This window comes from Sciurus carolinensis, chromosome 16, assembly GCF_902686445.1.
Source record: "Sciurus carolinensis chromosome 16, mSciCar1.2, whole genome shotgun sequence".
Taxonomy (NCBI): Eukaryota; Metazoa; Chordata; class Mammalia; order Rodentia; family Sciuridae; genus Sciurus; species Sciurus carolinensis.
Window position 1 is genome coordinate 42,170,028 of NC_062228.1, and position 12,600 is coordinate 42,182,627.

General features: G+C 39.6%; 1 protein-coding gene across 4 annotated transcripts in view; it reads left to right on the top strand.

Annotated features, from left to right (window-relative positions):
- Nucleotides 1-3,248: 3,248 nt before the first annotated feature.
- Nucleotides 3,249-12,600, top strand: part of Lsm14a (LSM14A mRNA processing body assembly factor) — a 52,462-nt gene continuing 43,110 nt past the window's right edge. For 3 of the 4 annotated variants that reach the window (XM_047528101.1, XM_047528100.1, XM_047528102.1), the window contains exon 1: nucleotides 3,251-3,545. In XM_047528101.1, coding sequence (XP_047384057.1) covers nucleotides 3,425-3,545 — 121 coding nt within the window. In that variant the 5' untranslated portion in view covers nucleotides 3,251-3,424. Of the gene's footprint in view, nucleotides 3,546-12,600 lie in introns of all 4 variants that reach the window. The other variant, XM_047528103.1, reaches the window with a different exon arrangement.

Consider the following 12,600-nt stretch of genomic DNA (forward strand, 5'->3'; position numbering starts at 1 on the left):
AAAGCCTGCGATGGTAGTGAAATGTGTCACCGCTCTCAACCTTGTTTCTAGCAATAAATTACAGATTCATATGTACAATATACTATGGGCTACCAAACTGATCAGCTGCATTTATGCATGGTTCCTGATACCCTAGGGTGCAAGAAACCATGAATTACTGAACATAAAACAGAATCAACAAGTAAGCATAAGGCCCTGGGTTCGATCCTCAGCACCAAAAAAAAAAAAGAATCAACAAGATTGATGACCAACTGGGGGTAGCTCAATAAGAACTCCTGGTTTCAGGATTGGACACTGTATTACTCATTTTTTGTTGCTATAACAAGATACCTGAAGCTGGGACCTTCATAAAAGAAAAGAGGTCTAATTAGCTCACAGTTTTGGAGACTGAAAGTTCAAGGTCAAATCTCTTATCGATTTACACACTGGTGGCCCTCTTGGCTGTGTCACATATGATACCACAATGGCAGGGAACATGTTCAACGGGGAGAGAACATATGGTGAGACAGGAAAAGGCCAGTCTTGCTTTTTTTTTCTTTTTTGTTTTTTGGTACCAGGAATTGAACTCAGGAGCATTTAACCACTGAGCTATATCCCCAGTACTTTTATTATTATTATTATTATTATCATTATCATTATTATTATTTAGAGACAGGGCCTACTAGATTGCTTAGGGCCTTGCTAAGTTGCTAGGGCTGGCTTTGAACTTGTGATCCTCCTGCCACTGGGATTACAGGTATGCACTACCACGTGTGGCCATCTTGCTCTTTTTTAAAAATATTTATTTGTAAATGGACACAATACCTTTATTAATTTAATTTCTTTAGATGTAGATGGACACCATACTTTCATTTTATTTATTTATTTTTATGTGGTGTTGAGGATGGAACCCAGTGCCTCGTGCATGCCAGGCAAGCACTCTACCACTGAGCCATGACCCCACCTCAGTCTTGATATTTTTATAACAACTTACTCTTCAGAGAACTTGCAACCATCATTAATAACTCTCAAGGGCATGCCCACCTCTTAAAGATTCTACCACCTCTCAATATTGCCACATTGGGGACCAAGATTCATGAACCAACAGGGGACACACTCAAGCCATATGCAAACCATAGCAGACACTTCAGTGAGGACTTAATGGAGTCCAGAGGCATGGATAAAAGTTTATTTGGGGGTAGAAGGAAGTAGATGCAGTAATTTTGGATACTTTGAGTTGAAAGTGCCTTGCAAATGATTTCATTTATTGTGTATTTAGGGCTGGGGATGTAGATCAGTGGTAGGGTTCTTGCCTAGCATGCCCTGGGTTTGATTCTCAGACACACACACACACGCACAATGCATACTATGTAGTTAATGTGACCCTGGAAACGGGGAGATGTAGAATGGAGGTATAAATGGAGGGAGCTGTCAGTTTGACCATGGAAAAGGATGAGCTCACTAAAGAAGTATGAGAAGGCAAACTGGATCCTAAACCTAGAATGAGAAGGAAAGAACAAGTATAAGAATTCAACTTCCTGGTCTTGACTTATATTGAACCAAGGATTCAAAGCCTTCTTTGAAGTCACTGTGCAACAACCCCATCACAGCCTCTTAGATTTCTCTGTTGCTTCCCCCACTCTAACACCAGGTTTCTCACCATTTGTTCACTCAGCTCACCAGACTTCCTGCCTATGCTCCGCATTCATCTGGCTGTTTATTCATGCCACAAATATTTACTGAGCAGCTGCCCCAAGCCAGGTGCTGTATTAGGCCCTGATAATACATAAGTGACCCAAACATCCCTGCCTCAAAACATTTACATTCTAGGGAAGAAGGGCACACACAAATAACTAAGTGAACATATTGGGGAGAGATAAAAGCTATGCCAAAAAAACAAGCTGAGTAAGGGGATAAAGAGTGATGTACTACTATTTTTTTTTTTATTTTTTATTTGCAATACAGGGAATTGAACCCAATGGTGCTCTACCATTGAACTACATCCTCAGTATTTTTTATTTTTTATTTTGAGACAGGGTCTCCTTAAGTTGCACAGGCAACCCTAGAACCTGGGATCCTCTGGCCTCAGACTCCCATTGCCACTGCTTCGACAAGTAGCAATACTTTAAGCAGGGCAGTCGGGAAAGTCATCTTTGGAGGTGACATTGGTGCAGAGCTTGGAATGAAGTGTGAAAGTTCTGTGTAAAGAGGTGGAAACTGCAACAGAATGGGGAAAGGCGGTAACAAGAAGCCAAAATAAGGAGTCTTGTTTTTCACTTTGTGTGACATGGAGTCAGTGAGAAGAGTAGTGAGGAGAGGAGGGACATGATCTGACTTAGATGTGAACAAGAACCCTCTCCCTGCTGTATCAAGTGTAAACTATTGAAGCCACAGTGGTGCACGCCTGTAATTTCAGCCACTCAGGCCGAGGCCAGCTCTGGAAAGTTGATGAGATCCAGTCTCAAAATTAAAAAATAAAAATGACAATGAAAAAGGTTGGGGATTGTAGTTCAGTGGTAGAGTGCCCTTGGGTTCAATCTTCAGTACCACAAAAACAAAGAAACCATCTGGAAGCAAGGAAAAAAAAAAAAAAAGTAGAGGGAACTCTTGAATTCCAACTGGGAGACTGAGGAGGCTATCATTTATGTGAAACTATAGTTCACAGAACTGATGAAAGTTACAAATACTTGGGATTGGTCGGTGTGCAATAAAATGAAAAGCTACAAGCTTGGATCCTGGACAGAGCAGGGCTAAAAACCGATTCTCTGGAATGGAGTCCCAGCTCCTCTATGCGTAGCCCAGGAGGCCGAGGTAAGGGGGGGCTCGTTTAGCATGACAGATGTTGTAACAGCTCCCTGAGAGCTCCGTGAGGGGCGCAGTTGACCCAGCAGGGGAAAGACTGGCTTAAAAGAATGACTAGCAGTTCTCTGGGAGCTTGGAGGCGGGTAGTAACTTTCCAGGTAGAGAGAACCGTGTATACGAAAGCACTGCGCTCTTGATATAACACGTCTGGAAATGGCGGAGGCCGCGGCCAGGGTCAAAAGGAGAGACCGGCGCTTCTCCAGTTCCGCCACGGTGTCCCAGAGTCAGGAAACCTTGCACCTCTATCCGGAATTCCCCTCAGGCGTTAGACCAGGCCAAGCGGCGAAGCTGGGATTACAGACGCCGCTGAGATGTCGGGAGCCACCTCGGTCGGCCGAGTCTCGCGAGAATTCGGCCTCGCCCGCCCAGCATGCCCCGCGCCGCCGCCGCTGCCGCCGCCGCCGCCGCCGCGCCGCGGTTTGAGGGCGGGAGGCTGGGGGAGGGTAGCGGAGCCGGCGCCGCCGCCATGTTGGATCTGAGGCGGCTGCTGTAGGCGCCGACGGAGCGAGCGGGCGTGCGGAGCGGCGACAGCGGCGTGGGATCTGCCTCTCTGCGAGCGGCCCGGAGGGGCGGCGGCGGCGCCATGAGCGGGGGCACCCCTTACATCGGCAGCAAGATCAGCCTCATTTCCAAGGCGGAGATCCGCTACGAGGGCATCCTCTACACCATCGACACCGAGAACTCCACCGTAGCCCTCGCCAAAGGTACGCGGGGGCTGGCCTCGGGCTGGGGGACCGGGCCGTGCGCCCACTCGCTCGGGGCTGCACCCCGCTCTCGGCCCGCGGCCTCCTCGCGCCCACCTCCTCCCTCCGTCGTCCTCTGGGAGGCCGCTCCCTCCCTCCCGGCCCGGCGTCGCGGGCCGGGCCGCGGCCTCCCCGAGCTCCCCGGAGGTCCCCGCCTTAAATCCGGGGAACTACGGGACCGAGTGCGCGACGGGCGGGGCGGTGCTGAAGTCCGAGAACGGACCGGAGAACACCGAGATACGTATCTTCCAACTCCGAAATTCGGTGGTTCTGTCGTCTCATCACCAAACAAAGCCGGAGTATTCAAAGAATTTTTCCGCCTACCTTGAGTTTAGTGCTGATTCGTTGATTCCACTGAACCCATTTTTTTTCCCCCACGTTCTTAATTTCAACTCGTTGCAATATTCCTCAAGTGAACTATAAAGTAATGTACAAAAACTTTAGGTTCGGTGTGCGACTCCTATGATCTCGAAATGCCATTGACCATCGAGCAGATCACACCCCTCTGGTCTCATCTGTGATAGTTACCTGTTAAACCGGAATCCTCCTTGTAGCCACTTGTGCAACCGTCTCTTTAAAAATGTTTGCTGTGGACCCCAGGGGCCTGTTTCTGGAAATATGGAAAGGCAGGAGAATTTAAGCTTGACCCAGGACCCTTGTTCACGGTTCAGGTTCAGATCTGAGTGGTCTGTGGCCGCTGACCAACCCCGGTAGATGGGCGCTGGAAAAGGGAGATTTGATGAGGAAGATGCCCCTACCCATAGTATTTACCATCGCTACTGTCTGGGTTTTGTTTCCGTTCACATGTGTTGGGCCTTTGCGCCGTCAGGAAACCAGAAAGAAAATAAACTTTAGCCCCGATCTTAAAGGAAATTTCACAACAGTTTGTAACACATAGGAGGGGAACCAAGATAACTTAGATAATTTCCCCAGCATAGCAGGTAGAGTTATTATAAACTACATAACATGGTAGGGACAGAGGTCCAGGGTAGAAAAATTTCTAAATCTAAAATTTTTAAGTCGTTAATTGTAGGAAAGCTGTTTCACAGTAGCGAACAAGTTTTAATGGCATCTTTTAAGTCCATTTTAATAACGCTGGTGTTGAGACAAACCTTATACCTGGGTAAAGAATTTCTTTATGTTACAGAACTGTGTACTATTGGGGCTGAGGGTGTGATCCTGCGGTAGAGAACTTGCCTGGAGCTTTCTGGGTTCCATCAACAGCACCACCAAAAAAAACAAAAAAAAGTTTTGTTTTTTTTGTTTTTTGTTTGTTTTTTTGTTTTGTTTTGTTTAGGAAACTTATGCTATAAAAGGGTAGTTTAAAATATACAGTTGGATTGTGGTGATCATTGCACACTTCAGTAAATTCACTAAAAAATATTGAATCACATACTTTTAAAATTTAGCAAGTTTGGTTTTTTTTGTTTGTTTGTTTGTTTTTTGAAAAACAGTAGATGGCCACCGTTGTTGTTGATGTAGTCCCAGATACTTGATAGGCTGAGGAAGGAGGTTTACTTTAGCCAGCAATCATCTTATGACACATTACCTGTTAAATGCCTGTAGGTTAATTCTTTGTCATCTTTTAAAAATTCACTGTACTTCAGGATGCATGATTCTGTTTAGTGGCCATTAAAGACTTGACCAGTGATGCATCTTGAATAACTTATTTTGGTTGTTTTTATTTTAAAATTATTTTATATTAAGTTTTTATAGATGGATATTCAACTGTATACTGTAGTGTTTTTTATGACTTTATGAAATCATGAAAAAAGTTCTCAAATTCTTGGTGAGAACCACATGCAGGTCAAGAACAGTATTCATTGTTAAAGCAATTTAATTACTTCTTTTAAAAATGTTTTTTTAAAGCATCTGAATTTAAAGATGTCATGCCAACTTAGTGCCTTATCAGTGAGTTGGCTATATTCCCTTTGCTCCTCACAAAGAAGAGTTCATACATTTTTAAAATTTCTAAGATATTAATTTCAATCCTTTTTTGAAAGTTATGAACATGTGCTTTTATACATTAACCTAAAGGTGTATATTTTAATGTTCCATATTTAACTTTGTCTCTTCAACAGATTTTAAAATCAATAAATATTGTAATAGTTTTTATTACAGTAAATTTGTAATAGTTAAGTTTGTGACATTAAATCCTTATGACAAAGCAATTTGTTCCTTTGTCATAATATGTGAATTTAACAATATATGAATACAGCAAAATATTTTAACCATTTAATTTGTATTTATGACATTGATATTAAATATTTTTAGTTGTAGATGGACCCAATACTTTTTTTTAATTTATTTTTTTGTGTGGTGCTGAGGATGGAACCCAGTGCCTTATCCATGCTAGGCAAGTGCTGTACCACTAAGCCATGACCCCAGCCCATAACATTGATGTTTAATCCATTTATCAATATATGCTTTTTCTTAAGAGTTAATATGTAACAGGTTTGGAGAATTTAATCATGCTTACAAAAAGTGGAGTTGCCAAATCTTGATTATATAATCTATTTAAGTATTATCTAAAACTGTAACTGTCCAATCAATACTGGGTGAAGTGAGGAGTTCAGTCTTAAAATTTTACTATTTACATGATTTGTGAAGTAATCTGATATCCGAAAAGTTACTTTTTCAGAATTTGAAGAGTGGTAGTCTAACAGATTAAAATTTAAAGTTTACTCAATTTAGAATGCAGTTTATATTCACATATGGAGATCCTGTTCCTTTTTATTTTAAAACAGGGTCTCACTAAGTTTCTTAGGGCCTCACTGAATTGCTGAAGTTGGCCTCAAATTTGTGATCCTCCTGCCTCATCCTCCCAAGCCTCTGGATTACAGGTGCCCACCACACCGGGCTGTGTGGGTACTTTTCTTGAGGGTATATTCTTAATTCAAATTGCAGAAACATAGGGAACACGTGTCTTTATTAGGTAATGCCAAACAGTTTTCCATAATAATAGTTTACCTTTTACCTCAATTATTAGTATGTTAGAGTTCTAATGGCTCCATATTCCTCGCCAACAATACTTGGCATCATATATTATGGGTAGAATTAAAATATATAATGCCAAGTATTATTGGCGAGGAATATGAAGCCAGTCTAGTGGGTAGGTAGTTGAATGTGATTTTAATCTCCATTTCCCTAACTACTAATAATGTTGAATGTCTTTTCATATCTTGGCCATTTCAATTTCATTTTTCATGAAGTTCCTTTGAAATTTATTGCCCATTTTTCTATTTAAATGCATGTCTTTTTATAGAGTTCTGGATTTTGAATATAAATCCTTACTTGGATGTTTATATTGCAAATATCTTTTCCCTTTTAGTGGTTTCTTACGAGGAACAATTCTTCATTTTAATGACATGTTTATCAGGCTTTTCTTTTATGGCTAGTGGGCTGGTGTTTCTCCTTCCTTGTTTGCTTCGTTCCTTTCCCTTTTTCCCCCTTTTCTTTGCTCTCTCTTCCTTTTTGGTATGGTATAGTATTTTTCCCTACCCTAATGTCAGGGAAAGAACTTTGATTTTGCTTTTTTTACATTTAGGTCTATAATGCACCTGAAACCAATTTCGTGTATGTTGCGTGGCATTTAGATCTTTAAGTTTAGTAAATAATATAATGTTCCATATTATAATTTAGGTCTTTCATTTTGAAGAGTACTTATAATTTAAATATACCTCAAACTATAAAGTGCTCTGGAAATTTTTGACTGGTTAACTTTGGATATGGTATAGAATTAGTGTGACCATTTGTCCTGTTTGCCCTGGTGGGAAGTCATCATTAATGCATGTTCAAGCACAATTATTAGAAACATTCCTTTTCTTTTTTGAAAATGTCCAGTTTGGATAATAAATTGTGCAATTACAAGTATAAAATCAGAAGCCAAATCGGAAAGGTACTACTCAATGAATGATGCCCTTTTTATTCCGTTAGCGATTTCATAGACTAGCTTTAGTCCTGTCAAGTGAAACTGAAATAAACTTGATGAGCTTTGATCCTAGGAACCTAGGTAAATGTCAAGAGGTCTTAAAGGCACTCTGGAAAGGCATTGATGCCAATCTATTAAGTGTGTTTGTGGCTAATCTGGATTACAGTTTGTTGCAGTCTTTGTCTCAGCTCTGAGTTTATTTTCTTTTTAGTACTGATCATGACCTATACTTAATCTTCTTTGCTATTTGCATATGTGTTTGTCTTCACCTTCCCACCCCCCCCTTCAGAGTTTGAGCTACTGGGATGAATAAATGTTTATTTAGTGAGTGAGTATATGAAAATTATTTAGCATTTTAGTTTATTAATCTTGTGAAAGTCTCTTGGGGGATACCAATGTTGTGAACAATAACATTCACAATTGTATTTCCATTTAAAATTAAAATATACAACTTTCCCAAACATGAGTATTGGAGAATTTCAGTGAGTAGGGATACAAAAGGATGCATTTTTATGACAAAATTGACATTGTTGGGGAGATAAAACTTTTACTTTGTGACGACAAATCAGTTCCAGATTTTGGAGGAAATTATTATAAAGTGGCAACAGACATGAAGAGTTTATGAAAATTCCAGTTATATATTGCACCTGGGTCTGTAAATGAACATGTAGTGCCCGCATGAAATGGGCTAAAATGAGCAAAATTCTTATCTAAAATGAAGAATTCTTGTATCTCTTACTTAGTTGTGCCTGGATAATAATTCAAATGGGAAATAGGTTGCCACTGCATTGGGACAAGAAACTTCATGAAGAATGATTGTAAAAGTCAATTGCTTTTAAATGATTTGTCCTTAAAATCAAGGGATTAATGGAAGGATATAAAAGTGGTAAATTGTTAACAGATTATTTCTTTAATTATCTGGTAAGTTTTCACTGATGTTGTTTGTCCACTTCTTGATTGTTAATTAACCACATAATTGTAAACAGTGATCCCAGTGGAGAGATTAGCAGAGCTTTGTATGATGGATAAAATACCTACCTATAAGGTATTTTATTTGTCTCTTATGACTTAGAGATCTTAATCTAGCAAGTCACAGAATTACTACCTAGAACTACAAGATCTAGTGAAACTTGAAGCCCTGGTTTCTTTTGGTGGCCCTATTTAGTGAGGTGCCAGAACTTGGAGCCTTGGAAACTTATTGTTGCTCTGTAGTCTACAGAAATACTTGGTAATTCTGAGTCTGAAGTTAGGTGCCAAAAAACACATTTTCTAATAAGATGAGCTGTGACTTTGTGTATGAGAATAGAAAGAACAATAAGCCTGAAGAATACAATAGTAGAAGGAAAGAAATAAGAGTAAAGAATAAAGAAGTCTTATTTAGACGGGATTTGATAGAACAGTAGAGCACTTACCTGGAATACATGAGGCTCTGGGTTTGATTTCCCAGTACTGCAAAAAAAAAAAAAAAGAAGAAGAAGAAGACAGAAAGGAATCTTATCTGTATGTGATAACATAGCAGTAGTTTTGTATTTAACTCAGTGCCCCAGTAACAACTGCAGGTAGTTTAACTTTAATTCTCCGTGCTAGAAGATGCCTTCTGTAAGAAAAGTTTACCCTTATTTTCTCTCATGCTGTTAAGTAATACTTCAGCTATTTTTAAATGTGATATCATTGCTGTAAAATAATTTATTCACAAGAGTCTTATAATTTTGTGGGGGTTTTGTTTTGTTTAGACTGTGGGAAAAAATGTGACCCAAAAGCTTTGACCTTGGGCCATGTTATTTAACTTTTTTCATTCCCACCACTGTGGAGTGAACCCAGGTTGATTCACAACTGAGCTCCATACACGCCCACCTTTTTTTTTTTTTTAATACAATCTTGTTAAATTGCTGAGTCTGGCCTTGAATTTGTGATCTTTCTGCCTTAGCTTTCTGAGTCATTCGGAGCTAGGATTATAGGTTTGTGTCACCATTCCTGGCTCTTGATCTTTTCTCTTTCTGTTTTTGGTACTGGGTATTGAACCCAGGGTGCTTTACTACTGAGCTACATCCCTAGACGTTTTTTATTTTGAGACAGGGTTTTGCCAAGTTGCTTAGGCTGACCTCAGATCCTCCTGCCTCAGCTTCCAGAGTCACTGGGATTATAGGTGTGTGCCACCACACCCAGCTTCTTCATCTTTTCAATAGGAATGATAATCATGCCCATTTTTCAGTCATTCTGATAAATTAAGTGATACTGAAATAACTAATTTATTGTAAGTGCTTAATAAGAGACAGAGCACAGGAGTAGCAGGGGCTGGGGAGATAGCTTAGTTGGTAGAGTGCTTGCTTTGCAAGCCCAAGTCCCTGAGTTCGATCCCCAGCACCACAAATAATAATAATAAAAAATTAAGGAGTAGTAATCCCCAACTTTATCAGACATTCAGACCTGTTATAATATATGGTGTCTTGATCTTACTACCTTTCACTGTCTCTCATTCCTCCTCACAACTTCACCTCTCCCCTGCTTAAATTCCATGGGTAGTCATTACAGTTGGAGCAAATACCCTCACCCCATACCCATTTCCCTCTCTTACTGTTTGTACATTCAGGCTTGCAGAAATTGTAACCCTGGTTATATAAACACAGCCATGCTGACCAGTTTCACTCTAAATTTATGTTCACTAACCTCAAAGTTATAGTCACTTCCCAGAAACATGCTGTTTTTTCATAGACCTTTCATTACACTCTTCTACTTGGCTATTCCATTCCTTTTCCTGAGACCTCCAGTGCCTCCCTCATTTTTACTTCAGCCTATTCTTCCTTTCTGACTGAGAAAATAATAGCAGAAAAGTGCTATTGCATGGTAGGGTGACTATAGATAACAGTACTGTACTTTTCAAAAAGCTAAAAGTAAGGATTTGGAAGTTTATCAATAAAGAAATGATAAATGTTGGAGGAGTTAACTGTGTTTAACTTGGTTGGCTTTTTTAAATGTATGTACTGATTGATTGTGATTCTGGGGATTGAGCCTAGTATGTACCACTGAACTAAATTCTCAGCCCTTTTTATTTTGAGACAGGGTCTCATTGAGTTGCCCAGGCTGACCTTGAACTTGGGATCATCCTGTTTTAGCTTCCAGAGTAGTTGGAATTAAAGGTGTGGTTACTGTGCCCTGCCTGATTTAAACATCATGTAGTAGATTATGCATCAAAATATTACGTGATATCCCTGTTAATCTATAGTCTTTATGTATCAATTAAATTTTTTTAAAAAAACAAAAGCAGACAAAAAAGAATTTTTATGAACTTTTCTCACATGTAGCCCCAAACCTCTACCTTTTTGCTGGTCAAAATAAACAGTTCTTACTCTGGCCTAAAACTACCCTTCTGCTTACACATTTTTCATCCCTCTTCATGACCCTGCAGTTTCCTATTTGCCTTAGATTTTTTCTTCTCTAAATGATTTTTCCATTTGCTTACAGATATGCTGTTATTTCTGTCATCTTAAAAAAGAAAAACATTTCCTCTTTTCTGTTACCCCATTTCTGCCTCCTTTTATAGCAGAATTCCTTGAAGGTGTCTACACCACCTGTGCCATTTTTTTTTTAAACATACTTCATTTAGGTTTTTATTCCCACAGATGAGAAGCTGTTCTGATCAAGGTTACCATAAGACTACCATGTTGTTAAATCCAGTGGTCAGTTTTTATTCTCATTCCACTTACCCAGTCAGCATTGTATGGCACAGTTGGTCTATTCTGTGAAGTGTTTTTATCACTTGACCTTATCCTGTTTTTTTCTCATTTGTTACTCACTTCCTTTCTGTTTCCTTTGTTGATTTCTCAACTCCTAAACTTCCAAATATTGAAGAGCTCCAGGGTGCTCTTCTCTCTTTTAATCATTCTGTCTTCTTATTTTTGTATTTTTATTTTTCAAATTGGGGTCTTATTATGTTGTCTAGGCTGGTCTTGAACTCCTAGTCTCAAACAGTCTTTTTTCCTCAGCCTCCCCAGTAGGTGGGACTACAGATGTGTCACCAGATCTGGCTTAATCATCTGCAATGTTTTGATGATCTCATCCAGTTCATAGCTTGAAGTACTTTCTATACATTACTGATTCCTTTCTCTGCCTGTACCTCTCCCCTGAACTCATATATATATATATATATACACACATATATATATATATATATTTTTTTTTTTTTTTTTTTTAATTTGCGGTGCTGGGGATCGAACCCAGGTCTTTGTGCTTGCAAGGCAAGCACTCTACCGACTGAGCTGTCTCCCCAGCCCTTATATTTTATTTTTATATGGTGTGCTGAGAATCAAACCCAGTGCCTCACTTGTGCAAGGCAGGTGCTCTACCACTGAGCCACAAGCCCAGCCTCTCCTCTGAACTCTTGCTCTGCATATCCAGTCACCTCTTTAACATCTCCACCTAAGAGGATGGATAACTATACAACATCTCAGTTCAGTGTGTTCTAAATCTGTTCTTCCTGAGCCTTCCTCATCTAATTGAATGATAGCTCCATACTTCTAGTTGGTAAGGTCAAAAACTGTGGAGTCATGCTTGATTCTTTCATTTTCACACTTCAGTGTGATCTGAACCTATCAGCTCTACTTTCAAAATAGATCCAGAATTTGACCTCTTACACCTCTTCTTTTCTCTGATTATCTCTCAATAGTCTACTCAGAGACACTCTAAAGTTCTTGTTTTTTAGGTCCAATTTTGGCCTCTCAATTGATACCCCTATTTTCCAATTTTACTTGACTGCTTCTTTGTAATGAAAAAGTAATGAAAAAAAAATGAGATGGAGTATTTGGATGACAGATTTTCTTACTGAACCTGTTTTTGTTTTGCAGTGCTGGAGTTCAAACCCAGGGCTTTGCTTGTGCTGGGCAAGTAATTATCATTGAGCCGTATCACCAGCCCAACCTGTTTTCTTGATTGTTTGATTGGTTGACTGGCTAAAAATTAGAATATTTTCTGTGTAGAACTTTGAAGTTACTGCTTTGCTGTCTTCTGACATTCTGGTATTGCTATTGCTAATCTGATCCTTAATCACTTTTCTCTCTGGAAGCTTAGAATTGTTTACTCCTAGAATTG